The 26,166-nt window shown below is 32.7% G+C and overlaps 1 protein-coding gene and 1 non-coding gene across 7 annotated transcripts in view; both read left to right on the forward strand.

Annotated features, from left to right (window-relative positions):
* Window positions 1-18,645, forward strand: part of LOC123695228 (peripheral plasma membrane protein CASK) — a 152,778-nt gene extending 134,133 nt beyond the window's left edge. For 2 of the 6 annotated variants that reach the window (XM_045641004.1, XM_045641003.1), the window contains exons 13-25: window positions 7,939-8,130; window positions 9,038-9,202; window positions 9,946-10,014; window positions 10,344-10,373; window positions 10,829-10,927; window positions 11,676-11,814; window positions 12,935-12,937; window positions 13,553-13,597; window positions 14,460-14,579; window positions 14,887-14,997; window positions 16,205-16,312; window positions 16,838-17,013; window positions 17,441-18,645. In XM_045641004.1, coding sequence (XP_045496960.1) covers window positions 7,939-8,130; window positions 9,038-9,202; window positions 9,946-10,014; window positions 10,344-10,373; window positions 10,829-10,927; window positions 11,676-11,814; window positions 12,935-12,937; window positions 13,553-13,597; window positions 14,460-14,579; window positions 14,887-14,997; window positions 16,205-16,312; window positions 16,838-17,013; window positions 17,441-17,620 — 1,437 coding nt within the window. In that variant the 3' untranslated portion in view covers window positions 17,621-18,645. The remainder of the gene's footprint in view (window positions 1-7,938; window positions 8,131-9,037; window positions 9,203-9,945; window positions 10,015-10,343; window positions 10,374-10,828; window positions 10,928-11,675; window positions 11,815-12,934; window positions 12,938-13,552; window positions 13,598-14,459; window positions 14,580-14,886; window positions 14,998-16,204; window positions 16,313-16,837; window positions 17,014-17,440) is intronic. The other 4 variants (XM_045641006.1, XM_045641005.1, XM_045641007.1 and 1 more) reach the window with 4 other exon arrangements.
* LOC123695239 lies at window positions 2,792-2,992 on the forward strand. Its single transcript, XR_006751914.1, has one exon. It is a non-coding gene; the product is annotated as a small nucleolar RNA U3 (small nucleolar RNA).
* Window positions 18,646-26,166: the final 7,521 nt, after the last annotated feature.

Consider the following 26,166-nt stretch of genomic DNA (forward strand, 5'->3'; position numbering starts at 1 on the left):
ATTCACATGTGACCTCCATCCCAGTAGCTATAAATAAATCACGCTAAATATTAGTATTTTTAATGTCCCAGTCAAATTTCCTCGGAAGTAATATTTAATCCATCTCGCTATCTCATGCTGTTCAAATAAAAGAAAGCTACGAGATGAAATATTTACTATTCAAGTTATCTTACTTGATGTTTGAGAAATACTCTTTGAGTTTTATGTTATGTACGATGCGTAGTACATATTTTGTTAGCACAAATGACACAAGTTTTGATATCATACAGTTTTCGTTTTGCCAAAGGATCTTAAAAGGTTAACTAACTATAACTTAACTGATTTATTATTTTTACTCTTTAGGTAGGCATTATTTTTAGTCAGGCTTTTAACATTATGAACATGTAAATGTATAACAGAAAGATAAAAGTTAAAACATTTAGAAAAAACAAGTTGTCAACTTTAAATGTGCTCGCAGGGAAATCTAATGTTTTAGAGCTTTTGTTAAAGTACACAAAGCAATTTATTTAACGAAAATTGAGAAGAAAAGAAAGTTAAGGTGCAATATTAATACCAACTTCATGTCTCCTGGAAGCTTTTATAAATTAAAATATTTGGGAGTGACTGAATGACTGTGAATCTCATATTTCTTCTTCTTTGGTACTGTTATTATGTTCCTAATAATAATTAAAAGATAGTCGCATAACATTCTAAAAGATAGTTCATGTTAACTTGATGTAAAAGTCGAATGTACTTCGCAATATTCCGCTACTTTCGGATATTATTAACATATTATATAAATAAAACGTAATCTATACGTACCTGTGAGACCGTATATCATGTTGTTCTGCGTAATTTATTTGACAGTTACTATATTATACACTACAATATATTCAGAGCAAAGAATCGAGTCCCTTGCGCGGCTCGTCGACCCCGAAACGTCATTCACGCGATTGTTACATGTTTATTACTACTTCCTAGGTTTAGAAATACAATTTTCATGTCGGAAAAAAGTTTGAGCGAGTTTGTTTCAACAAACATTTACGGTAACTTTGAGGCGAGCTCGAATATATGTGTGTATATACAATAAATTCCCGCAAAACTTTTGCAATCCATTACAGTGCTATTTGCGTGTGTGCACACCACATGAATCTGCGAAACACGAATCGGTAATTTATAGCCCGATTATGCAGCAATTAAATTTTGGATTCGCGCATTTCTATTGTGCCAATTATGGTGATCTATTCACGATTATTCGTGTTTACGGGTACGTGTCTATTGGCTTTTGACGTGTCGGTTTTGCTGGTAGAGGTGAATGTGGGTTTGTGAACTTATTTTTGTTTAGTTTTGCTTTTTACTATTGTGATGGTAGAAAGAAATGTGTACGTCGCATGTAAATTGTATGATTTCAGCATTTATGAACGTCGTTGTCAGTTTACAAACTTTAAATAAATTTCAGCACTTTTATTCGTTACAATTTTGGATACACCCTAAAACACGGACATCTAGAAAACAATTAAGCTCATGCTTTCTGTTTTAATATCATATATCGAGCTTAATTTCTGTTATTACTTGCTATAAACACATAGTCATCTCAATTGGACGCTATTTGCATTCGACTTGTCACTTTCTATAGCTTTGATGATGTAGTGGATGTCATAAACAATGGGATATTTGATTAAAGACCAGCTTAGAGACCCGTTACAGTACGGTTGTTATTAGGTATTCCTTGTTCCTCGAATTGAGGTGCTAGAATATTGAGATTCCAAATCCATTAGATATCATCTCGAAAGTATGTTGAGAAAAGAAAGATGAAGAATTAATTCGAATGTTCTTCAGAATTACCTTTGATTAACAAATTTTGGCATTCTTAATTCTATTGTTAGACGTCATCATTGAATTAATTATACGGATCACGTAAAATTAATATAAAATAATATTAAATATGAATTTTGTTAGTTTATTCGGCCATTGTTCTTGGCAATTCATCTTGTGTCCTTAGAAAAGTTTGTTGTAGCACAAAGAGTATTTTGTTTGTCTTAGCCCCTATTGCCTTGTTATTGTTTCGAGTTAATATTCCTCTCTTGCTCGAACGTTGCGTCTAAATATTTTCTGTTATTTCCTTTGTAAAAGAAAGCCTTGTAATTTCGTAAGGCCATTAACATTAAGTTTTTTTTTCTTAATTTCAATCTTTGTTAACACAGTCACATAGTAAACATAATTAGCAATCCCAAATTGGAATGGGCATTTAAGCTTAGAATTGGTCGACTTTGCTAAAGGCTATTACGGAAATTCCATTGAATCCGTTTGGGATAAACAACGTAATCCGGGTTCTAGCAAGTGATTCACTTTTCCCAAACGTCCCAGGGAAATGTAGGCTGTTAGCGTAAATAGATCTAGATTTTAGACTGAGGTCTGTCTGATGGATGAGCTGGCGGGGATTTGGTGTTCGTGCCGCCTATATCAACTGTTGATTAATTATAAGACATCTAGTAAGAAAAATGGTCTGGATGTATTTTTGTTTCTTCTTATTTTTCCGGACTTATAAATAAACATTGCTGGTACAGAATGATGTACAAATACGATTAAATTATTTACGTAGATTATTATCATTAATAATCATATAAAGTAAATTATGTTAATATATTGATACTAACAGACGACACAAGGTCATCTATATTTATAAATACTGATACTGCGTGGACGCACATGTGTTTATATAATATCCAATAGATGGCGTTGCAAGCCACTTACATCGCGCTATTATATTTTTTTCCGAAACATATATTATATAGCTGTGAAAAATCTCGTCAAGACCTTACTTCATAGGATCATTTCTATAGTAAGCTCTTCACGAGAACTCTTACATTATGTAGGATCAGACCAGCCATGATGAGGAGACGTGGCGCGGTGCCCTGAGCGTGAGGCGGGCGGAGTCAGCTGGCTCCAGCCCTCGATGATCGTTCATCCCCTGCTTGCAGGGGGCGTGGGGTGCTGTCGCTGTCTGAGTGGCTTTTTTTAACAATATCATTACCAACAATAACATAGACAGATTTAAAATTCCTGCTGATAATGATACGCCCACGGCCCGAGTAGATCAATATTAGACGACTGGCAAAGGTGAAGGAAAGTATAACAACTAACCCAGAAATAATTCATTGCATCGGAAATATACGACATCCTCAGGGTATTTATATCCTCATATTTTAACAGTTTACCGTAAAGAAGTAGGTAACAGAAAAGTGCTAATTTAGATTAGTATCCTCTCTTCGGCACTTCCATAGCCAAGTCATAACACGAATGATACATCGCGAAATAATGTAACGTGTCAGTGACGCGTATATATCAACGTCGACCCACAGTCAAATTCACTTCCAAACATGAACATGGCTTGTTTTGTACCGCAATTCACAAGCCCCAATCTATGCAGCAAGCAATGAAAACACGTAGCTACCAAATTTACGACTTCGTAGTTTCGTAATAACAACATGGGATATTGCATTCCAGAGACAGCCGACAGATTACCTCGACCGCTTGTCTCTGGGGTATGATTGCGTTCGATATTAAATACACTGTGTGTTTATTTTTGTGTCGCGTTATTATAAACTGGAGGTTCAAATAGCCGGTGGTTTCTTAGCAATTACACAAAGCCCCTAATGACTATTGCTCGAGAATCTCTCACGCTTATTAGCTAAATTGCCGTGAAGCAGGTTATGCGGGCACTCGCAGAAATTGCAATTATCCAGCGCATAGCGTGTAACTCAAGAATTCCCTGCACCCGATTCCGTCGATCTAATTAAACGTCAATACAAAGTTTAATTCAAAGCGCGGGAACGTTTCCTGTTATAAATGCTGAAATGCATATCGATGCTCGTTCGACACGAGAGGATATTCTTAATTAGCTCCTATAGAAATGTAGTATCTAATAACTAATTAATAAAATAGACGTCTTTTCAATTAAACCTTTTTTTTTTCGTGGTAATCAGTTTTAGAAGTATTTTTCTATCTAGAATAAAATACCAGGGTATTTTATTCTAATCTTACAACAATAGATTTGCTGTTAATTTTTCTTGTTTAACTTGCAATATATTATAATCCAATATTTTGCTTTGGATATGATGAATACGAAATTATAAGAGTTTCATAAAATTGTTAATATTTTACATAACCGATCGAAAGGTCGTAAATATGTAGATAAAATTTAAATTTATAATTTCATAAAAAATTCGTCGAAAGAAACCAAGACAGTGGGTAACATAAATCTGCGATTGGCTCGTTAACATTGATTCACAGAATTCATTTTTTACGTTTAATATGCATTCAATCAAAATTCCATTCCAGCTATTGTAAATTCAAGCGGCCGATAGGAGCACTTAATAACTTGATCACGTTTTCGCGTGGAAGTATTCAATAACTTTTTCCCTTTTACAAAAGGACTCTTGACACGCTTGAATTACGCATTATGAAGAATGGTTCTTAAAATTGTCACAACAGAACGTTTCGGGTGTTCTTACAGGTGCTATTATCGGTCTGTTTATTCTTTCCGTGTATCCAAGTGGAATAATCCATGCTGCCTAAATAAATACGAAACGCAATTTCTTCGCGACTCCGAAATTCGTAAAGAAGTTAAATATAAATCAATTTAAATGATCGTCTCGGACTCGAGAGTATACAAATAAGAAGCTGTTAAAATGTCACACTTAACGGTCATAAACTATTCCGGTCACGTCTCGAAGTATTTGTTAGATATGTACGATAACGCCCGGGAATAACAGAACTATGAAAAATGCTCCAGTTTTGTTGAGTACGTGAAAGCTTCTTATATGTAGTACACTATTACTGTTTTATCAACCCTCGCCGTTTACGAGGCCATGTTACATTTGCGTATTTATTTTGACTCATAGTTTTGACTTCTGAATGTTTTTATGTTTATTTTATTATGGAAAACAGAACATCGTGCCTGGAATCAGAATTTTCGGAATTCGATTCGTATTCTTTTCATTATTTGATACTAATATTTCCTGTGTACATTCTAACTAGATATTGCTTGCAAACGATCGTTTAAAATATGTCCCAATGCAATGTAAACTATCTATACACAATATTTTCCGATACAACGAGCATTAGGTCCTGTGCTCTGGCGTGCTGCCGCCAGCCCCTACGTAAAGAATCTACACGAGCGCTCTCCAGTCTATACGGTGTCATATCGAGAGCACTTGTGATACCACGCCACCGGGTGCCAAGAAATTTATTTTACGCTTTGTACTAGACGCTCTGTAGGTAAATTGAAGCTTTAGAATGTGGGATACGGTCTGGACATTGATTTGTTAGCAAGGATCTCGTTCATGTTTATCGAGGTAAAGTAGAAGATCGTTATGGAGATAGTTAAACTAAATACTAGAACTTCTTTGCGTTAAGAAATAAAAATCAAGTTCAATTGTAAAGTGTATAGATTGTGTTATTATAAAATTATCTATATGTTCGCAACAACTGTTTCTTTCCTTTACATGATTTAGAAGCAATGTACAGATGAACAAACACGTAAAACCGACTTTCCATATACTATGAAATAGGTGCGGAATTCAAAATATTATAATCAACATTCCGTCTACACTATTCCGCCGTCTGGTTTAATTCGTGATAACTGATATCTATTTAAACAAATGTACGCTTCAAGATAAACGCTGAATATTGAAGACACGGCGATGCTGTGCAAACACAATGAATCCTATTTGCATATGAATGTGGCTGGTTTGTAACGAAATTAAAGCAGCGCTCTTACGTTACAAATTATTTTCAAAGCTCGCTGCATAAGTGGATTACACGTTAGCTACCTCGGAAACGGCTCCACGTTTTTACAGAATACCTTAATAATTTGTGAGAATTACTGTCGTGTAGCTTATTTACAGGCGCGTACAACTTCGGACATCAAATGTTTGTATTGGTAGCATAAGAATTGTGTTGAATAGTGTTGTATGGTAGAGTATCACAATTTATTTTATTATTGACGTAATTTAAAGAAAAATGAGCATATGTGAACACACGTGTCAGAAATGAAACTTCATTGGCAAGATTTGACAAAATCGTCGCCTTACTCTATGACGTGACGGTATTGCCATGACGCTACCTTGAAAATTTACTCTTAACACGCCTAAAGAAGTTTCAGGTCAAAAATAAATCAAAGACTTTTAAAGAATATTTATTAATAAACTAAAATGGTTTTCTTATAAATACTTGCTCAACTGCCTCTTGTTAAAATAATTATTCTTATATTTAAAGCGTCCTACCCTTTCGTTAAAACTAAAGTTTAATTTACACACCATTTCAGATTAATATATTATGTATACGCAATACGTATAAAGCCCTTAGTCTCCAATCGATGCTATCACGCATGGATTCGCAACAAATTTTTTCCAGCTCTTTTCCAATACAAGTTTAATTTGTCGAACTGCAATGCGTGGTGTTTCCACAAAATTTAACATAAAATTTACGTTTTTATAACGTGTTCTATCGCTGCATACTTGTAATTTATATTCGATAAGACCTTTTTTATTAGCACGCTTTGTACGTCATTAAATTTCAGCGCTTACGTGTTTAAAATATTTTATAGATATAAATTGGTTTCATTGAAATCTATAAACTAAAATATAGAGAAATAGTATGTTATTATAAGCTCGTAAAGTTTTACGAAGCACACACTTTTATTATTTTCGTATAGATATTGACGTCTTTTATTGAAGAAATACGTATTTCAAATTCGTTGAACCATCTTTTCACATACATAATTTCGCCACCTAGCCATCTTTCCATAGAAAATTCAATATTCGAACATTTCATAGATAAAAGGAAACCTTTATTTATTACACCAAAAAGCAATTAGTTCAGTCACCCAGAAATTCAATAGTACACACTCACAAACACACAGATTCATCGAACAGTCACCTATCCGTTTCATGTAATAAAACCCTATAATAGCAATCCTTGATAGAATAAAACACATAAGTGAATCTCGTTAATGTGAATGATACTCTTAACGAGCTAAACGGGTTTTTCTTTTTGCGATTTGTGAATGCAATTTCGCCAAAATGCAAATTCAAAATAGATGGTAGCGCTAGTTAGGTTTAATTGTTTTTGACTGCGTTTTGCGAATGACCGCTTAGAGTGTAAACCTTTTGTGTATGTGGAGTTTTGAATATCGATAGTAGTGCATGAAATATAGCATACGTTATCAAAAAATATTGCTCAACAGAGACATAGAGACATATTGGTAGTGCTGGAGATTAAATACGACAATCTACAAAATCCTCCGCTATAGTATCCACTAAACTATTTCCAATGGTTTCTATGCACGATGAAACTGAACAGTTGCGGATTATCCACGACCATATTGGCAACTTCAGATTTTATCTGCAACGAGTTGAATGCCAAAACGCTAAATCGAAAATTGAAAAGAGATAAAAATTGTTACGGATACATGGGGAATTCTTTTCGTCTTTTCGCCGAAGCCAAATGAAATTTTCCATTCCACACTATTTCATATTTCGCGGTGGTGTTACATTCATATTTTATTATTTTTCAACGTAGTCTACAATGGAGAATAAAAATGAAGAGAAAGATAATAAAATGTAAATGAGTTAATTGAGATGGTTTTATTTCAAAGAAAATTATTGAATGAGTTCTTTAGTAATATACGGACGATGATCATGATTTAAATTTGAAATGTGAATCCTTTCTCAAAAGATTTTGACCTTTTTAATAATTTAATTTACAACTTATTTTTTATCTTCCTAGTAAAATGTTTCGGTCACTATTTAATACTTACTACATTTACAGTAAGAGTTAGTATAAAGCTATTTATTTAATTATAAATATTTTAGATTCAGATTTCTCTCGCACTTCTATGTAACCACGTTATTTTAATGTGTTATTGCAGAAATTGTATTCACGGTTTGTCCTTAGGCACTACTCCAAGCGCACGACGTGGTCGCGCGCGAGGTGTATGGTGAGGAGTCGCTGCGTGCGTCCCCGCCGCCGGTCAACGGGCGAGCCGCGCAGCCCAGCGCTGAAGACGAGGAGGACACGGAGCCAGAGTTCGAGAACGTGACCAGGGTGCGACTCGTACAGTTCCAGAAGAACACCGATGAGCCAATGGTAAGGAAAGGAAGTGTGGAAGGTGTGAGTGTGAGAGTGTGACTGACACTGTTAATGGGCAAATGTGTACGATGTTAGATGCAAATTGTAGGAGACATTTTGTTACGAATGTTGTGCGTGGCCTTATCATGGTTTGGATCTTTGTTATTCAATGTTCAGTAATTTTAGATAGTTTTACCAAATTAGTGGAAGTAACTATTCGAGCACTACAGTGATTTATTAAATATCTTTCAAGTTTGTTGAGTTTAAACAGAAACTTGAAGTCTTGGAAACTATCTGGAAAGCTGCATCAGTGATAAATTGATACGAATAATTACACATTCAAGGATTTGAAACTGTGATAAATTAACGCTAGTTCAAAACACATTAAGCGAAGATACTTAATTTTAGTTAAATTAATAAAAAAAGACTTATTTTACGGAGTATGTGAAAAGGGTCAAGTAGTCGTTGAGGCGATGCTAGCAGTGCCGCAATGGGGCACACTGCTGTCGAAATGAAGCTAAAAAATACGTTGCGAAAGCATGTAATCTGTTGGAACAGACAGTTTTATTAAAAGTTTCTTTGTTGTGCCCGAGCATTATTTGAATGTTAACAATTTAAAATATTTTTATTCGTAACGATGGCCAGTTGCGGTGGCAATGCAAATTTTGTAATATCAGATATTCAGAAACAGAAATATTCTGCTAAATTAAAAAATACAAAAGAATTTTTTTAAAGGTAGAATTGGATCCTATTATAGATATAGCCCTAGATCGCTAGGACACTCGTAATATCATATTCTATTATGTATATCTGAAGACAATATAAAGGCATATCTATAAACCCTTCAAACAGAAACAGTCCTTCATCCATTAAACATAAAAGCTACCAATACCTTAATCACATCATAATCATTCCCCAAAACCAGGGTATTACCCTCAAATTGGCGGACGACGGGCGCTGCATAGTGGCCCGCATCATGCACGGCGGCATGATACACCGCCAGGCGACACTACACGTGGGAGATGAGATCAAGGAGATCAACGGGACGCCCGTCGCCAACCAGTCGGTGGCGCAGCTGCAAAGGATGCTGGTAAGGATCTAACTGTACCACTTGATGTAGCTCCTTACAGGTTATAGGGACTTTAATATATACCCGTGTAAGTTAATGTCACTGTGATGTACCGTAGGGGTGTGTAGGAGCTGGAATTGTGATTTTGATGGGCCGACTGTACAAGAGTATAATATACGTAAGCTTGAGACTGTGGTTACAAACATGCATGCTCGATAATCATGTTTTGATTTTTCAGAATAAAATAGATATATTTTATGTAAGGCACACTACTTAGCAAAAAAAAGAAATTTCGGAAACTGACTGTAGTTATTTATCAAACTATTGTCGTATAGTCAATTAGCTGGAATTTTAAAATTATATCTCAGCCGCAGCGTCTTTATGTACTATATCTTAACATTTTTTAAAGGTATGCCTATGGAATGGAATCTCTAATTACTATAATATTTCTTGGATGAGATTGAAGCAAATGCTTGGGCATTAAAAGAAATAACGGACAATTTGATGGAATGTTTTAGATTTCTTTTCATTCGATATTAGATATTTTTTCAATGAAAAAAATGTGTCAAGAGTATAAACATGAATACTCTCTAATTTTAATGGTGTTGTTTTAAAATGAAAAGGAAAATAAATCTAAATGAAGACTTAATCATAAAACGAGAATGATAATGAAAGAAAACAAATTTGGGTTAACCTTATTATATTATGCAAACATAATATTGAAAAACTCGCTATGTTTTTGAAACATTATTCATATTTTGCAGCGTGAAGCCAGAGGTTCTGTTACGTTCAAGATAGTTCCATCGTACCGCTCAGCTCCGCCACCTTGCGAGGTAAAGTACATAGTTATTTTGTATTTTTTACTAGAACGCTGTTTATTACCCTTTGGGCTGTACGAGGAATGCTGTTTGAATTGCTGCTCTTAACTATTAATAAAATCAGTTTGACAAGTTGTGTTTTACAGTAGATTAATGCAAACATTGTGTGATTTGGTTTTGATTTAAATAGACTGTGTGATACTAACGCGCTTTGACTCTTTAACTAAAAACTGCAGAAGTAGTAAATTAAAGTCGACAAGCGCACATAAATCTCCATAGAGCTTGTCCTAAATCTGATTGGTTAACTAAATAAACTAAAAACTTTCTGTTTTGTTTCTAACTAGCTATTCCGGATAAAGCCTTCGCCCGTTCTAGTAAGTAGCGTATTCCACACCCGTTGCTACTTTTTGTTGTTTTGTAATATGTACCTGTTCCTATTTGTTGTTTGTTTTATGTTGTGTTTTATAATGTCACCCGGGCATGGCCGCGCGTTCCCGGTTCCAACCGTTTCTGTGCGCTTGTTGTTCTTTGCCATCGCTTCGATCATTCATTATATTATCATTGCATAAAACATCATTTCCATTTCCCATTATTCGACGTTACTTCAGTCATGTATTCCATTTGTAGATCGTTGATGTGATGTGAATTTGTTGTTTATTATAGTTACAAGCTAGTTCCCTGTAGTGAAAATTTTGTCCTAATATAATTAGAACTTTGCTAAAAATAATGATACCAGTTTTAGATGACACTTGAAGATATGAAGGAATACAAACATTAATGAATAATTTGAATTCATTATACTTAAGTAATTTAATACACGCATTTGCAGATCTTCGTGAGAGCGCAATTTGATTACGATCCATTAGAGGATGAACTCATACCGTGCGCTCAAGCTGGAATAGCTTTCAATATTGGCGACATTCTACAGGTAAATATATATAAATACATATTAATGTTTTCAAAGACTATTTCAAAAAAAAAATCATCGATGGAATGATATAAATCTTACTTATTGTTTATTTTCATTTAATTTGATGTATAGGCTAACATCATAGTTCGTTTGCGTTGATCAAGATAATTTGTCTGAATGTTACTTATTGAAGCAATAATCCTGTAAAGCTATGTATAACTGTAGCAAGGAAAAATACAAACTAGGAAAAACCCTACATAATAATATGTTATGCATAACATGCTTTAAATAAAAATTTCTCTTTTATATTACGTACAGAAACATTCATTACATACATTAGTTTATGGAATAATTTCAAGAGATACAAATGCGGCACACAGTACAAGTTCTAAACCTTATTACGTTGAGTGATGTGAACTTTGTTAGATTAGTAATAAAACTTTATTACCATTATATAATAGAATTAACGTACATCAAATTGAGATTGATGAATTATTATGGCACCGAGAGTGGCATTAATAACTGTGACTTGAATTAAATTAATTTTAATTTGTACATATTTAGTTAATTAATGCATGAACAAGTTAGAAATATTATGTATTTTAAAACAATCATTATAGCTATCGTCACCGTCTCCATGAAAAAATTGAAACCATAGAAAAAAGGCGTTTTAAATTCGTCTACACTCATATCAATTTGTCAACACAAATTTTTTTTTATAATGATTGCAATAGTAAAAATGTTGACGTTATTACATACATTACAGATAATAAGTAAAGACGATTCCCATTGGTGGCAAGCTCGTAAGGATGCCTCTGGTGGTTCAGCCGGTCTCATACCAAGCCCTGAACTACAGGAATGGCGCGCGGCTTGTGCTGCCGCTGAAAAATCTAACACTGACCAAGGTAAGATAGCAAATAGTATTGATGTTGATGAGGAAATATGGTAAAATTGAAATAAAAATGCGTTCAATCGATCAATTATACATTATTTTGGATTTTGCCTCATATTTATGAGAATGTTTTTTTTTTTTTTGGATTTGTGATTGATTGAAAATAAAGTATTATGGATTTGAGTAAGGGTTATTATCAAATCATTTTTGATTCTACCATGTTTCCAATAACTGAGTGGCTATTTTAGCGGTTGAATAGCAATGTTCATCACTTAGCCACAAAATTGGATGTCACTACGGTTCATGTCTTTGTGGGATATAATGCGGTTTTGAGCAGTCATTTTAATATGTTTAATGAACTTCATATATAGATGATTTATTATGTTTTGTTCAACTCGTTTGTATCTGAAATCATTATAGTGGCTCAGCTTGTTTTTAAAGATGTTTTTTTTGGAGATCTATTTCATTACAATTAGGTATACTTAAGTACAATTTTAGTAAAATAATTTTATGTGTGGATTTTAATTCATGATTGTTGCTATTGCTTATTTTGTATTCATTCAGTTTTCATCGTTTAACGTGTGTAACTGTGTAGATGGTCGTATGTGAAATTGCCTGACCCGTAATTACTCTAGACGGTCGTTGATCAAATATTTAGTTTGACAAGCTGCTTCAGCCAACCTTAGAATTAATGAGTTGATGTTGCGTTAGGATTCCTTTTGCAGGAGATTTATTTATTTTAACAAAATGATTTATTCCCCTTTCTATCACTTGCTTGATTACTTTATTCATATAATTTTATTATCATATAAATGTTATTTATTGGACTCGATATTTATTTCAAAAGTTGTTATTTATTATATATTATATATTTATAACATACATTTGAACAGATACATTTGTTGAATTATTTATGATGAATCTACTTGAATTGCGATCAAATTCTTATTAATTTCTTTATAAAAGAGCTATTAAGTTATGTACCACATCTATATAGTAAAAGTTATTTCTCATATCTGTTTATGTGTCTATGTGTTGTATGTCTCTACCTCATATTTTCACCGTATTATTTGTATCAGCGCTATATCATTATGATGTTTCTTTCTTTCAAATTTCAATGGACGATTCTACAGTTGGTATGTAATATTTTGCTTTATATATTTGTTTTATATGTGTATTTAATGTTCTCATATACGAAATAATGTCATTAAGCCCGAAATCTGCATGGTATTGATACCGATCTAATACCGATTAAATATTTAAATTTACCTATCGAAATGTCTGTCTGTCAATATTTACCCTAAAGTAGTACAGGATTTATCGTAGAAGGCTATGAATAATAATCGAATTGTCTTAAGACTCCTCAAACCGTATTGTTTTCTTGGGAAATGTTTGGTCCGATCCAACGTGTTGTTTTAATATTATCTTTATCACAATATGAAATCCAGTTTGTGTTTTTTTTCATATCCTCACATATTTTCTTAACTTTGATTTACCTGTCTTTATATTTAGTGGGCGATCAAAATATACTATGTTATGTTTTACTTCTATAATAGTAGCATTTTTCAATGATCCGTTCACTTCTTTTTGTGTTCTTTCATTTGTATTCCTTGTGTTATTATTGAAAAGATATAAATCAACCATAATTTTGTCAACCCGACCATTTCCCAAGAAATCCGTTCCATACAAGTAGTTGCCAAACCATATCCATGGGTTGTGTGCATGACCGTGTTGTAATGTTGTGCGGCTAGGAGCTGACGGCTGCGTGTCTCATACCGACGGATGTGAGAACACAGGTAAATATATATGTAGTGCGGTGCAAGGGATTTAATAGTTACTAGTTAGGATTAGGATAGTTAATAGTTAGGATTTGGTGGTTATTGATTTTGAGGTCGAAATTTAGATTTTTTTGTTATTGAAGTGAAACTTCTTTATCGGGGTTGGAAAAAAATTTAATGTAACATTTTTTCGTTACGCGTGACATTTTTCCGTTACGCGCCATCTTTTTCTTATCCCTACCACGCGTGATTCGACGTATTTCTGTAAAGTTGCATATAGTAAATTATTTTTTGAAAAATAAGGTCATTAAGAAGTTTCACTTCTTACGTGTGTACAAGTACACGAACACATTTTTTTTATGGGAAACGTCTTATTTTTGTGTATTAGGAATAGATTGACGTGGGTATGACGTCAAATGTGTTTAACATAAAATCTATTTGGATTGATAAATTATTAAAAGATTTTGTTTAATTAACTTTAAACCATTCGTTGAGCTTAAGGATAGTAAAAAAAATTGTAGTGTCAAGAAAAAATGCTCCATAAAGAAATAAATATTCTCATTTAATAATTATTATCTCTCTTGCATATTAATTGTAGCGATTGATTGTTGCTATACTAATCATAAACTGAGAAGTTGCTCTTAAAATTTTATAAAGCAATGAAGCCCAAATAATTGTTGTTTGAATAAATTTGTTGATAAATTTTATTCTGCATGTTACAATTATTATAACTAAAAATAAGAGCATAACTTCCCGTAATTGTGAAGTTCATCTTTTCATTAAATATTGACAGTGTGTAGAAGGCTTTTTTAAAATTAAATGTATAGAATATTCAATTAAAATTTAGAAAAGAATTTATAGTGTTTGATCATTGTTCTAGTTAACTGCTCGATATTTGGACGCAAGAAAAAACAGTCGAAAGACAAATATCTCGCGAAACATAACGCTGTTTTCGATCAACTCGATGTTGTGACTTATGAAGAGGTCGTGAAGTTGCCTTGTAAGTATTAAATATGATTTATGTGCTGTGTAAATAATTATATGGTAAATAATTTTTTTTTGAAGTAGTGTAGTGTTTAAATCAAAATTTAAACACTTAAAAAATATAAATAAGGTATATAGTAGGTTTTTTTTTTCATTTATGATAGTACTTATGTATTAAGTACCTGAATTTTGAATTTGTGGTCTCTTCAATAAGTTTTATTATGTTTTTCTTTTTTTGCAATTTTTATTAATTCCAGATTGATTGAAAGATCAGCAAAAAAACAAGATGTTAGTATTTATATGGTTTTATGTTAAATTTCCAGCATTCCAAAGAAAAACTATAGTTCTATTGGGCGCTCACGGCGTCGGTCGTCGACACATAAAGAACACTCTCATAGCTCGTCATCCGGATTTGTACGCCTACCCGATACCACGTAAGTTTTATCAGTATTTATAGGTAACAAAAATTCCTAAGAGCCCGCGCGCACGAGCAACTTTGTCTCCGCAACTATTTTGTCTCACCCATCAATTTGTATGGGGAGTTGCGTCGCTACGTGCGCGCACTTTCATACTAGCCCATGGGTGGGAGAGACAAAATAGTTGCGGAGACAAAGTTGCTCGTGCGCGCTGGCTCTAAAGTTTATTTAAAAAAAAAGTCTAAAACTAAAAATCAGAAGTGGGATTCATGTTCGAAAATAAAATCAAAAGTGTCAACAAAAGATGGAATATATTTTTTCCTCTTTGTTCTTTATATTCTTGGTATTTGATTATGAATGTGTATGATGTTTGAACAAAATTGTTTTTTCAATTGAGTCAAGCTTTGAAAATCATATTTAAAAATAGCGAAGTATTGTAGCTTTTGTAGGATATGTTTTTAGAGTTGTTGAAAAAGCAAACAAATATTTTTTTGCTATAACTGAATTGTTTTCAAAATTTTGTTATGTTTTAACCAATTTAGTTTCAATAGAAGCGTTATACGAATCTGCACAATCTAATATTGTTGGGATTTTTGTTGTTCCTAAATCCGAATTCATAGTTTTCATTGTGTTGAATAAAGTTTGAAAATTTCGTGAGAGACACTATTGTGATTACTTTTGTGGTATGAGAAATGTATGTATTTCGATTCCGCTTTCGATTTGAGATTTAAACTATCCTATCTCTCAAGTTGGATCGAACTGCACATGGTGTGCGAATTTTATTATAATCGGTGAAGTGGTTTAGGAGTCCATTGAGGACAAACATTGTGACACGAGATTTATATATTTTAAAGATTTATCAGATATTTGTATATTTATTTTGCCAGCTTTAGCTACTTACTAATATCATAATTTTCTGACTTTAAAAGGGTCTCAACACTTTTCTATCTTTCAACTCTTCTTCATTCTTACTCTTACTATCTTAAATAGATAGTAAGAGTAAGAGTTATGTGTATTTAAAATTATGTGTATAAAAAATAATACATACACACAATAAATCCTGAAATACATAATAAATCATTTATTAATTAAATCCATCCATCCATTCAGCCTGGATAAGTCCACTGTTGGACGAAGGCCTCCCCTATAATGTGCCACATCTTTGGCTTTGGTCAACCATCTGCTATTAATTAAATATATTAAATTGATATAACACATATTTCAGATACAACTCGCCAACCCAGACCCGACGAAGAGAACGGCAGACATTACTACTTCGTGACGCACGATGAGATGATGGCAGATATCGCTGCTAACGAATATCTTGAATACGGTAAGTTTTTGAACGGAAACTAATTATATTTTAACTACAGATGTTCGAACTTTGGAAATTTATTTATAAATTTTGTATTATCTACTACACGTGTTACTAGTATTGAGTATCTGTACCAAATTTCCTATAAATCCGAGTGTTTGTAAGACCTGTCCAATATTTGGATATGACACAGGCTCGTACACTCACTTACTCGTCAGCGGCTCTCCTATGATTGACGAAGTGCCCACGAGACAGTGATTGTCTTCGTGGGTATAAGCGCATACACTACACTGTAATTCAATGAAACATAAACGATGCAGCCCTTATAACGCATGTGTCCACACTTTAAATATACAGAAGGAATTCTAAAAATTAACTAACTACAACTTTTTTGCTTGTTATCTTTTACTCTGGTTGCCTGGAAGAGATCACTTATAAGGCCGCAGAATTAGTTTTACTCTGTTTTATCTGTAAATAGTTCTAAGGTTTCCTATTTCTACAAGTGTGTTAAATAACTAAAACACCTAAAATACTCCATTCCAGGCACGCACGAGGACGCAATGTACGGCACCAAACTGGAAACAATTCGCCGCATCCACTCGGAGCGTCGCATCGCCATACTGGACGTGGAGCCGCAAGCGCTCAAGATCCTGCGCACGGCCGAGTTCGCGCCTTACGTCGTGTTCATAGCTGCACCGCCCCTTAATAACGTGGCTGATGTGAGTGTCATATAAAAATACTAAATGAAAGATTAGCTTAAACAAAAATTATTTTATACGGTAAATGAATATCTAAGATATAAAAGGAACGAAGACCTGGCGTGAGCTTAATAATTAATGTTAATCCTGTATAAAAAAAAAGAAATACTGTATTAATTTAAGATACACATCGTTCATACATACATTGCAAAAACAACAAATGCCAATCAATATCTGTTCCATTGGTCGATATCGATCAAAATAATCACATAAGCTCATTATTTAATGACCCTTGTGTGCTCTGCTCTGAATCTCTGAATTTTTAAAATCGATCCAGTAGTTTATGAGCCTATTCATTACAATCAAACAAACAAAGTTTTCCTCTTTATAATATTAGTGTAGATTATAATTTAACTTATTTTTAAATATTACTTTCTCCAATTTTCAGTACGACGGATCTCTAGAAGTCCTGGTCCGTGAATCGGAACAACTCCGCCGCACATACGGGCACTACTTCGACCTGAACGTCGTCAACAACGATATAGACGATACACTGGCTTCACTGGAAGCAGCCCTAGCGAGGCTCAGGGCTTCGCCCCAGTGGGTGCCCGTCGCGTGGGTGTATTGACATACTGATTGCATGCTGTAAAATGATGTTGATTGCATGTAGTAATGTGAGTGACATGAAATTACTACATAATGGTCAGATTCGGGACGGTTTTTTATGTTTTGGGTCTGTTTTGAGTAGCCATTTTTAAGGATACAGACTATTTTCTCATCCACCCATTCACATTGCATAACGTATATAAATTCGCCAGTTTTGTGACAGTCAAAGTGTTTAGATCAAATCTTGCTACTTTTAAAAGCGAGGGCAATGCAATACACTCGCCATGTTACAAGCGGCGCTAGCGTGATCCAAGGTGTCCATGGCGTGGGTAAATTGACCTTTCAGCTTCAGGGTTGTTTCGGTTATTGAAGATGGATGGAGTCCTATTGTCTTAAGAAATCTTACCACTTCATTGAAAACGTGCACGCAATTGAGTATATTGACACACTGATGTAAACCCTACTTTAAGTGAATGTTTTGGGAGAGTTTTAAATATTTTTACCCCGATAGGCACCCGACTATATAATATTATTTGTATAATATAATCAATATTACAGACTATAATATGAGTGATTATGTCCCGAATCTGCACTATTGCTGCCAATATGGTCATGTAATGGCATCTTAAGCTACAAATTTTCTACGGCACTAGCGAAAAAAAAAACAACAAAAAATACTTAAGAATTTGTGTCTAATATATAAGGATATGGTATTCACAGTAGAGTTTGTAGAACATTCAAAACTCAGTGCCGTAGTTCATTTGATGCCAAATTGTTGAAATGGACTCAATAAAATATTATTATTTGTATTTATTTTAGGGTACGTTCATACATACCAAAGACCTTCGGGACTTCTAAATTATTATTTTTGTTGATTCCATTTTGACAATTAATATAAAAATTAATACTTAACTTGAATATGCTCAAACTTAGATACTTCGATCCCAAGAAGGTTATATTATAATATAAGAGCACGTATCATTTTGGAACACTTTTCTTGGATAACAGTTAAGGCCTTGGTCAAAATGAACGGTTTGCGGTTGTAGTTTTACATATAATTTTTTGTTTTTTTTTTTTTACAAAAAATACCCAAATGGCAAAATATTAGAAAAATAGACGGGTTCCAGTTATATTTATATTGAAAGAAGTTATTTTATTTCAATACGGATGGGAATTAAATCGTTTATTACACGTTCGTTGGACAAGGTCTTAATGTAATTTGGCACTAGATAAAAAGGTTCATCGCAGTTATTGTTATAAAATCTTGATTCTATAATTTTTCCAATATATGATTTAACGTTAACACTTAAGAAATAGTAAATATTGTATTTATTACATTATTTTTTCTGTCTGTTGTATTTTGAAACAAATCTGTTGGAATATGATTATGATTAATATAAACTGCGTTGAAAAACTTAAAAGATGCGAGTCAAAGGATATGGTTATTATTTATTGATAAGTTAATTAATTTTGTGATAAATCGATCTTAATCACGAATTATTAGAAACTAATATTAGTACTATTGATTAAACACGTAGCGACGAAACGTTCAAAAGACATTAACAGTTATTTTATTATAATGTATCGTTTCGCTTCTTCAATAAGTGGTTGTTATGTTTAAGATCTTTTATGAAGTTATTCGAGGGCTGTCTCTAAATAAAAATAATGCATAATAATGCTAAGCCTGCAAAAAATCCAGAAAAAGCGTTTCTATACACAGAAGGCACAGTAAAATATACCAAATACACAAAATTTTATGCAAATGCAAGCTTTTTCACAAGTATAGTAAGATAGCCCAATATATTTATATATTTTTTCGCATCCACGCTCATAATTGTGCCAAATATCACACGCGATGCAAAAAAATAACGCATTTTTTTAACATTTTAAATGAAACTCGTTAAACATGACTTTTAGAACAATGTACATAATATACATTAGTAGGTTATTTATTAAAATAATGGAAACAAAATCTTTTAGAGAGTAGCGGGATGTTTACTTCGAAAATTTAATATAAGTATATCCTATTATAAATAATGTTGCAGTGATGTTTTTCAACTACAATGAGTATCGACACCAACTTTACAGCTATTTTTTAGGGCAAACTAACATTAATGGTTTATTTAAAAACTATATTATTTTGGTTAGTATACATTATACTCCTTACTTTATGTACGACTTTGTACGCATAGAATTTATTAGCAAAAAATACAAAAAATATTAAAGAAAAATGTACTGCCACAAATCACCAAAATAATGAAAACGACGAGATCCTAGTTGAAAAACATCGTAATATTAAATATATCACAATTTTAGAGTACTACAGGGTTGCAAGAAACGGATATAGAAATTCTTGAATTGTTCTTTTTTATTATATTTTAAGTACAACTATGAAATCATTATTTATCTGTACCAATTTTTTGTAAATTATGCATAATATAAAAAATATAAAAGCGTCAAAATTATTATTTATTTACCAATCGGTAGTTGTTTGTATATTTTGTTATTTTCACTCTTGCACTATGTAATGCATTCCTGTAAACATTATTATTAACTTGTAGTAGAATTTTAATCTACAACTCTCACTATTTCACTATTTTGTATGTTAAGTGTAATTAAGAATAGGTAGTTTATAAAAATTATTTTTGTGTTTTTCTTTTCTCAGTCTATCTCTTTAAAACAAGTATAATTTAATTTTCAAGGATTTAAAATAAATACAATTTATTATTTGTTACCTATTCTTAATGAATTCGACTTTAAAAAAACATAGAGAAACAAATACAATCCTATATTTGTTTTAACGTTATTAATTATTTTATTTAACTTAAACATTATTGTAAGGGAAATCTATAGAGAATTATGTAGCTAAAATAATCATAAAAGATATTGAATTTAAAGTTTAAGGTATAGTGAGATGCGATGAATGTTGGTCAATATATCATAATATAAATTTTGTTTCATACTTAGCGTTGCTATATTTGAAATTATTTTATTTATTATCATTATATAACATAAGCACATACCTTTACGCTGTTGAAAATTTATTTATAATATAGAATAATAATATTACGCATCAGGTTGTTTTTGAATAGATTACTTCTATATAGATCTTTATTGTAACATTTAGCGAAACATGTGTTAAAATCAATGATGCCATTGTTTATTGTAATTATTTAATAAATTTTACATAATATTATACTTTAGATAAAATAATTGCAAATGCAAAGCATGATTTTTTATTACAGAGTTAAGTAGACTAATGAAGTGAGTCACAGACTACAATTAGTTTTTTTTTAAGTCATTTTAATTTAGTTTATTTTGCTCCTCTGTGGTGACAGACGACTTTAGGTGTATGAAAAGTATTTGTGTGTTATAAACATCGCCCACCAAGAACATTCCATCGCTTTTTTAGTTATTTATACTATGTTTCCTTATTTTCTTGTTATTTTATATTTTATTTAATCATCAGTTTCATTTCTATATTGTTATTTTTGTTCGTTTATTATTTATAACGTTATGTTACTGTATTATACAACGCCATGATTTTCCTACCCAAAGAATGAATGTGAGTAGAAATCGTTTAAAATATACGATAAATTAAATAAAAATCAGAACGAAATTAAAGTCGCAATAAAATGTAATAGTTACCTATTAATTTTAACATAATTTTTATGAAATAAAATTGTGAAATCAGAGCAAATTTAACATGACTTAGTGTTATTTTAATTTTGTTCTGATTCTATTGCATGCAATAATGGAAGTATGAATTGTAACGATGATAATAGGTTTTTTCAATAACAACTAATGACGACTGAAGTAAAATCTTATTATAACTGTTAAAATTTAATAAATCGCACAAAATATTTCTGGTGTTATAATTTTCCCACCCTTTTTTAGATGTAGCAGATGGTTATGAAACGGATGGAAAAGATTATGAAGGATAAAATATATTATTGCCGATAAAATAGGTATATATACCTACCGTAATACAGATAAATGGCAGATAATAAAGCGACAGATAAATAATTCTAGACAGAACTTAATTAATAATAGCCACACGACGGTACTTAAAACATTTAATAAACAATAAATTATTTTCAAGACAAAAAAGGGAAACTTGATAGTAATTGATACTATTCATTATCTTGCTTTCTATAGATATGATGTTGATATTATATAAGAAGATGACGTTCGACTAGATAATATAATGATCGAAATCCAATATAAATTAATGGTCTAAGATCCGAACATAAGGCGAAATTCAACGGCGTGATAATAGAATGAGACCAATTTTATAATAAATTTAGTCTATTAAAAAATGTATTAAAAATGGGTTGACTGGGAAAATCCTGGACAGGACATTAATAATGAATTAAAAAAAAACATTTTTTTTAACTAATTGCAGTATCAAGATAAAAAAAAATATTTAATAGACTCAAAGTATGAAACCTACAGAATGTGCAGTCATAGTCGTTTTCTAATATTTACCGGGACAAACGGCTAGGTTGGCAGGTATAAACAGGTATGTCGGTACCTGCTATGGCAACTCAGAATTAATTCAAAAATCTTTTTTTAAATCTGACCAGCGCCATCTGTACTTCAGCTTTTTGTACAAAAAATTGAGTTTTTCTACACTAAAATATTTAGCCATTATTTGGGGAGTTTACTACGAGGTCACTAGTAAATAAAAATAATTTACGACAAATGAGAAACAATCTATCACTAAATGCAATTTAAAAGACATGAAATGAAACTTTGTGGCGATTTTTTTCATTTCCATAACGTATATTATAATGTTTTTTTTACAAGTGTCAATTATTAGAAAGGGGAAAATGTTATTTTGTATAATGGCAACACTTGTAGATAAATTGCAAATGGCGAATGTGTCTTGTTTGCACAACATCGTGTTTTGCTCTTGCGCATTTTCTTTTTTGCAATAAGTTCTGGTGGTTTTTCGTGTGTCTCTCCGCGTTGAGTTGAACAATCGTTCCTCCGTGTTGCTGTGCCGCGTAAAACACTGCTTCGTACGTCCGCGTTGAGTTGACAACCGTCCTCCGTCGTCGTTTCGAAAGAACAAGAACTTGTGAAGTTACTGTGAGCATAGGCCAGTTTGGACCCATAATTGTGAACAGTAAACTGCAACTGTGAAATTCCTGTGAGCATAGGCCAGTTTGGACCCATAATTGTGAACAGTGAACTGCAATCATGTCACAGAAATCTTGCTGTGTACCTGGATGTCCAGTGACTTTAGATGATGGCAAGTACCTATTATAGCTACATAAATACAGACCAAATTGAGTCGTTAAAATACCAGGTTAGACTACCTCCGTGGTGTAGCGGTTAGAGCCTAGGACTCTTAAACTAGAGGTTGTGGCTTTGAATTTGGTACGGACCAACAACATGTTTATTTGTGATGTTGCTACGAGCTGGCTAAGACAAGAGAACCTGATGACCCTGTTTCCTAAAAGTTGCACAATCCATGCTTTAACATATAAATAGCCATTCCGTTGACTCACCTTTCTTCGGTCAGGTCAGTGGGTTATTTTTGGGGTATTTAAATATGTCATTTTACTAATAGGTACTGCATGTAATAATAATTTGCATTTATTTATTTGAAATAATTTCATTATTTCATTCTCAGGTATGCCTCTACATCGATTTCCGCATCCCGAAACAAATGCAGACAAGTTCAAAACTTGGATTTCCAACATCGGTGGAGAAATAAAATCATCTGACCCTATTTCTGTCTATAACAATAGACGTGTTTGTCGTAAACATTTTGAAAATATCCATTTATATCCAAAGAACAGACTATGCAAATTGGCAATTCCTGTTCTGCACATACCAGGTAATAATATAAAAATTATATAAACTATCCTATCTCTCAAGTTGGATCGAACTGCACATGGTGTGCAAATTTTATTATAATCGGTTAAGTGGTTAAGGAGTCCGTTGAGGACAAACATTCTGACACGAGATTTATATATATTAAGAAGAAGATATCACTAAGCAAATTGGTTCAGTAGTTAAGGCGTGATTGAGTAACAGACAGACAGACAGACAGAGTTACTTTCGCATTTATAATATTAGTATGGATTATGTCAATATTGCCTAAAACTAAGATAAATTTATATTTTCAGGTCTAGGAGAACACCTTGTTGAAGACAAACCAATGGAGCATATCCAACCTGCCACATCAGGTTCTCAAAAGTTTCAGGCAGATAGTCTAATGTCAGGTTAGTATCTTTCTCCGCTGAATATACTAATCATAGCTTTGAGTCACAAAGTCCTGCTTTTACTCTAGATTCTAAAATAACTGGACCAAATAGTTTTGCAATATTAAATAGAGTCCCTTTATAATTTCTTCATACAATGCATCATCGATGCTACAGAGTCAAAAATCTCATATAACGCACTTTTATGTAAGCATAAGATGATTAAACTACAGTCCAGGCGCACTCTTCTTTCGGCAATGTTCCTGCACGGTCTTTGTCATAACAAATATAAGTGTACAGCCTTGATCAACAGCATAGGCTACATACATACTAGTGCGTGCGCGCAGGCTGTACTACACCGCGAGGTGCCGGACAAATACCGGTGCACGTGCACCTTTGCGCAAAATGCTAGAATCCAACAATAGTAAATTTATGAATACCAATATATTTCCGCTAACTACAAACAGACTTCGAAGTTCAGTCTTTGAGACATTGTCAAATACAACTTTAGTAACAACATAAACACTTGCAAATTTCTATAACTTCAACATTTTAATTTTAGTAATCTTTGGAAAATGTAGTTGGTTCAGCATTAACCTAATGTATTTTTTTTTACACAATGTAATTATCACTAAATGCTTCACTGTTTGTTATCCCAAATAAATAAAATATAGTAATAAATTTATAGTACCCTAAAACTTTGAATAAAAAGGCTCCACAGGGTTCTGCTAGTTATTATATTAGCAATTTTAATACCCCTGCAATGTGCTACTTAGATATTAACTTAAAATAAGATATATTTATATTTTCAGGTCTACAAGAACACCTCGTTGAAGACAAATCTACGGAACATATCCAACCTGCTACATCAGATTCTCAAAAGATTCAGGCAGATAATCTAATATCAGGTTAGTACCTTTCTCTACTGAACATAGTTATCAAAGCTTTACGACAATGCTTTGCCAGCCCCCCCTGCATGACGCCGCGATAAAACGTTTTAACAATTTGGGAATTTCTTTAGACTTCATGGGACCTATAGTTCAGGATCCATCGAATAAATATTTGAGAACCATCGAATCAAAAAATTTTATCCTTGTTACCTATGTTAGCTACCGCAATCGAGAGTTTCGTACAGGAAATTATTGGTCGTCTCATCAAAATAAAGCTACTAACGGAAAATTAGCTTGATAGTAATCACTTGCAAAAATGGGCGATGGATCCTGAACTACTACACATTGACGGTAGCATAAAATAATAAATTAAAATTTATTTTTCAGGACCAGGACAGATTAACGAGGAGACACAAAGAGAACCAAAACAATTTAAAGTGCTTAATTCCAAATGCAGTAAGCTGCAAAAGAAAATACGCTTAAAAGGTATGACTTAAATAATAAAGAATTATATAGGGTGATTGGAAGGAAATTATTCAATTTTGACGCTAATTGTCCAAAAATAATGTTACAGAAAATAGTTGTTAGACTGTTTATAATATCATATTTTTGGCTATCAAGACAAGAACTTGAACAAAAAAAAAACAACTAAAGCATTTATTATATAAGCTAAACGTTCAAATATGAAAAATGTTTATTCTCTTTAAACTTACACAAATAAAATTATTATAATGTACTTTACAGATATGGGTGTATCTTTGGCGCAACACCAAGAATATAAAAAGCTTCTCAAGCAATTGAAAAAGTCTGAGAAGACAAAGGCTGCTTTTAAAAATAAATATATCCTGGCCAAAAAAATTACAAAAACAGCAGCTTTTGGCATCATTTCAAAGAAAATGTCATCAACTGCAAAGATATTTTGCCAAATGCAAGTCACACAAAGTGGGAAGAAAAAACGTGGAAGAAGATTCACATTGGATGAAAAAATATTAGCATTGTCTTTGTACAAACCATCACCAAAATCATATAGATTACTGAGCAAATTGTGTGTGCTACCTAGCAGGAGAACCCTACAAAATTTGCTGTCCAAAATTTCATTGACAACTGGAATTAATAACATTATTTTTGAACATTTAAAAAAGAAAGTTAATAAGATGCCCGAATCTCATAAATATTGTGCGTTATTATTTGACGAGATGGCAATCGGACCAGGTGTGTCATATGACAAAAAAAATTGCAAGTTGACTGGGTTTGTAGATGATGGTAAAACATGCACTACTGAGTATTGTGATCATGTTTTGGTGTTTATGATCAGAGGAGTCATAAAAAAATATAAGCAACCCCTGGCTTTTTATTATTGCAGTGGAAGCACAAAGGCGGTTGATTTAAAAAACCAAATAAAAACAGTGGTCGAAAAAGTTCACGAAACGGGCCTAAAAATTTGTGCAACTGTTTGTGATCAA

The sequence above is a fragment of the Colias croceus genome, chromosome 10 (genome assembly GCF_905220415.1).
Source record: "Colias croceus chromosome 10, ilColCroc2.1".
NCBI classification, from domain to species: domain Eukaryota; kingdom Metazoa; phylum Arthropoda; class Insecta; order Lepidoptera; family Pieridae; genus Colias; species Colias croceus.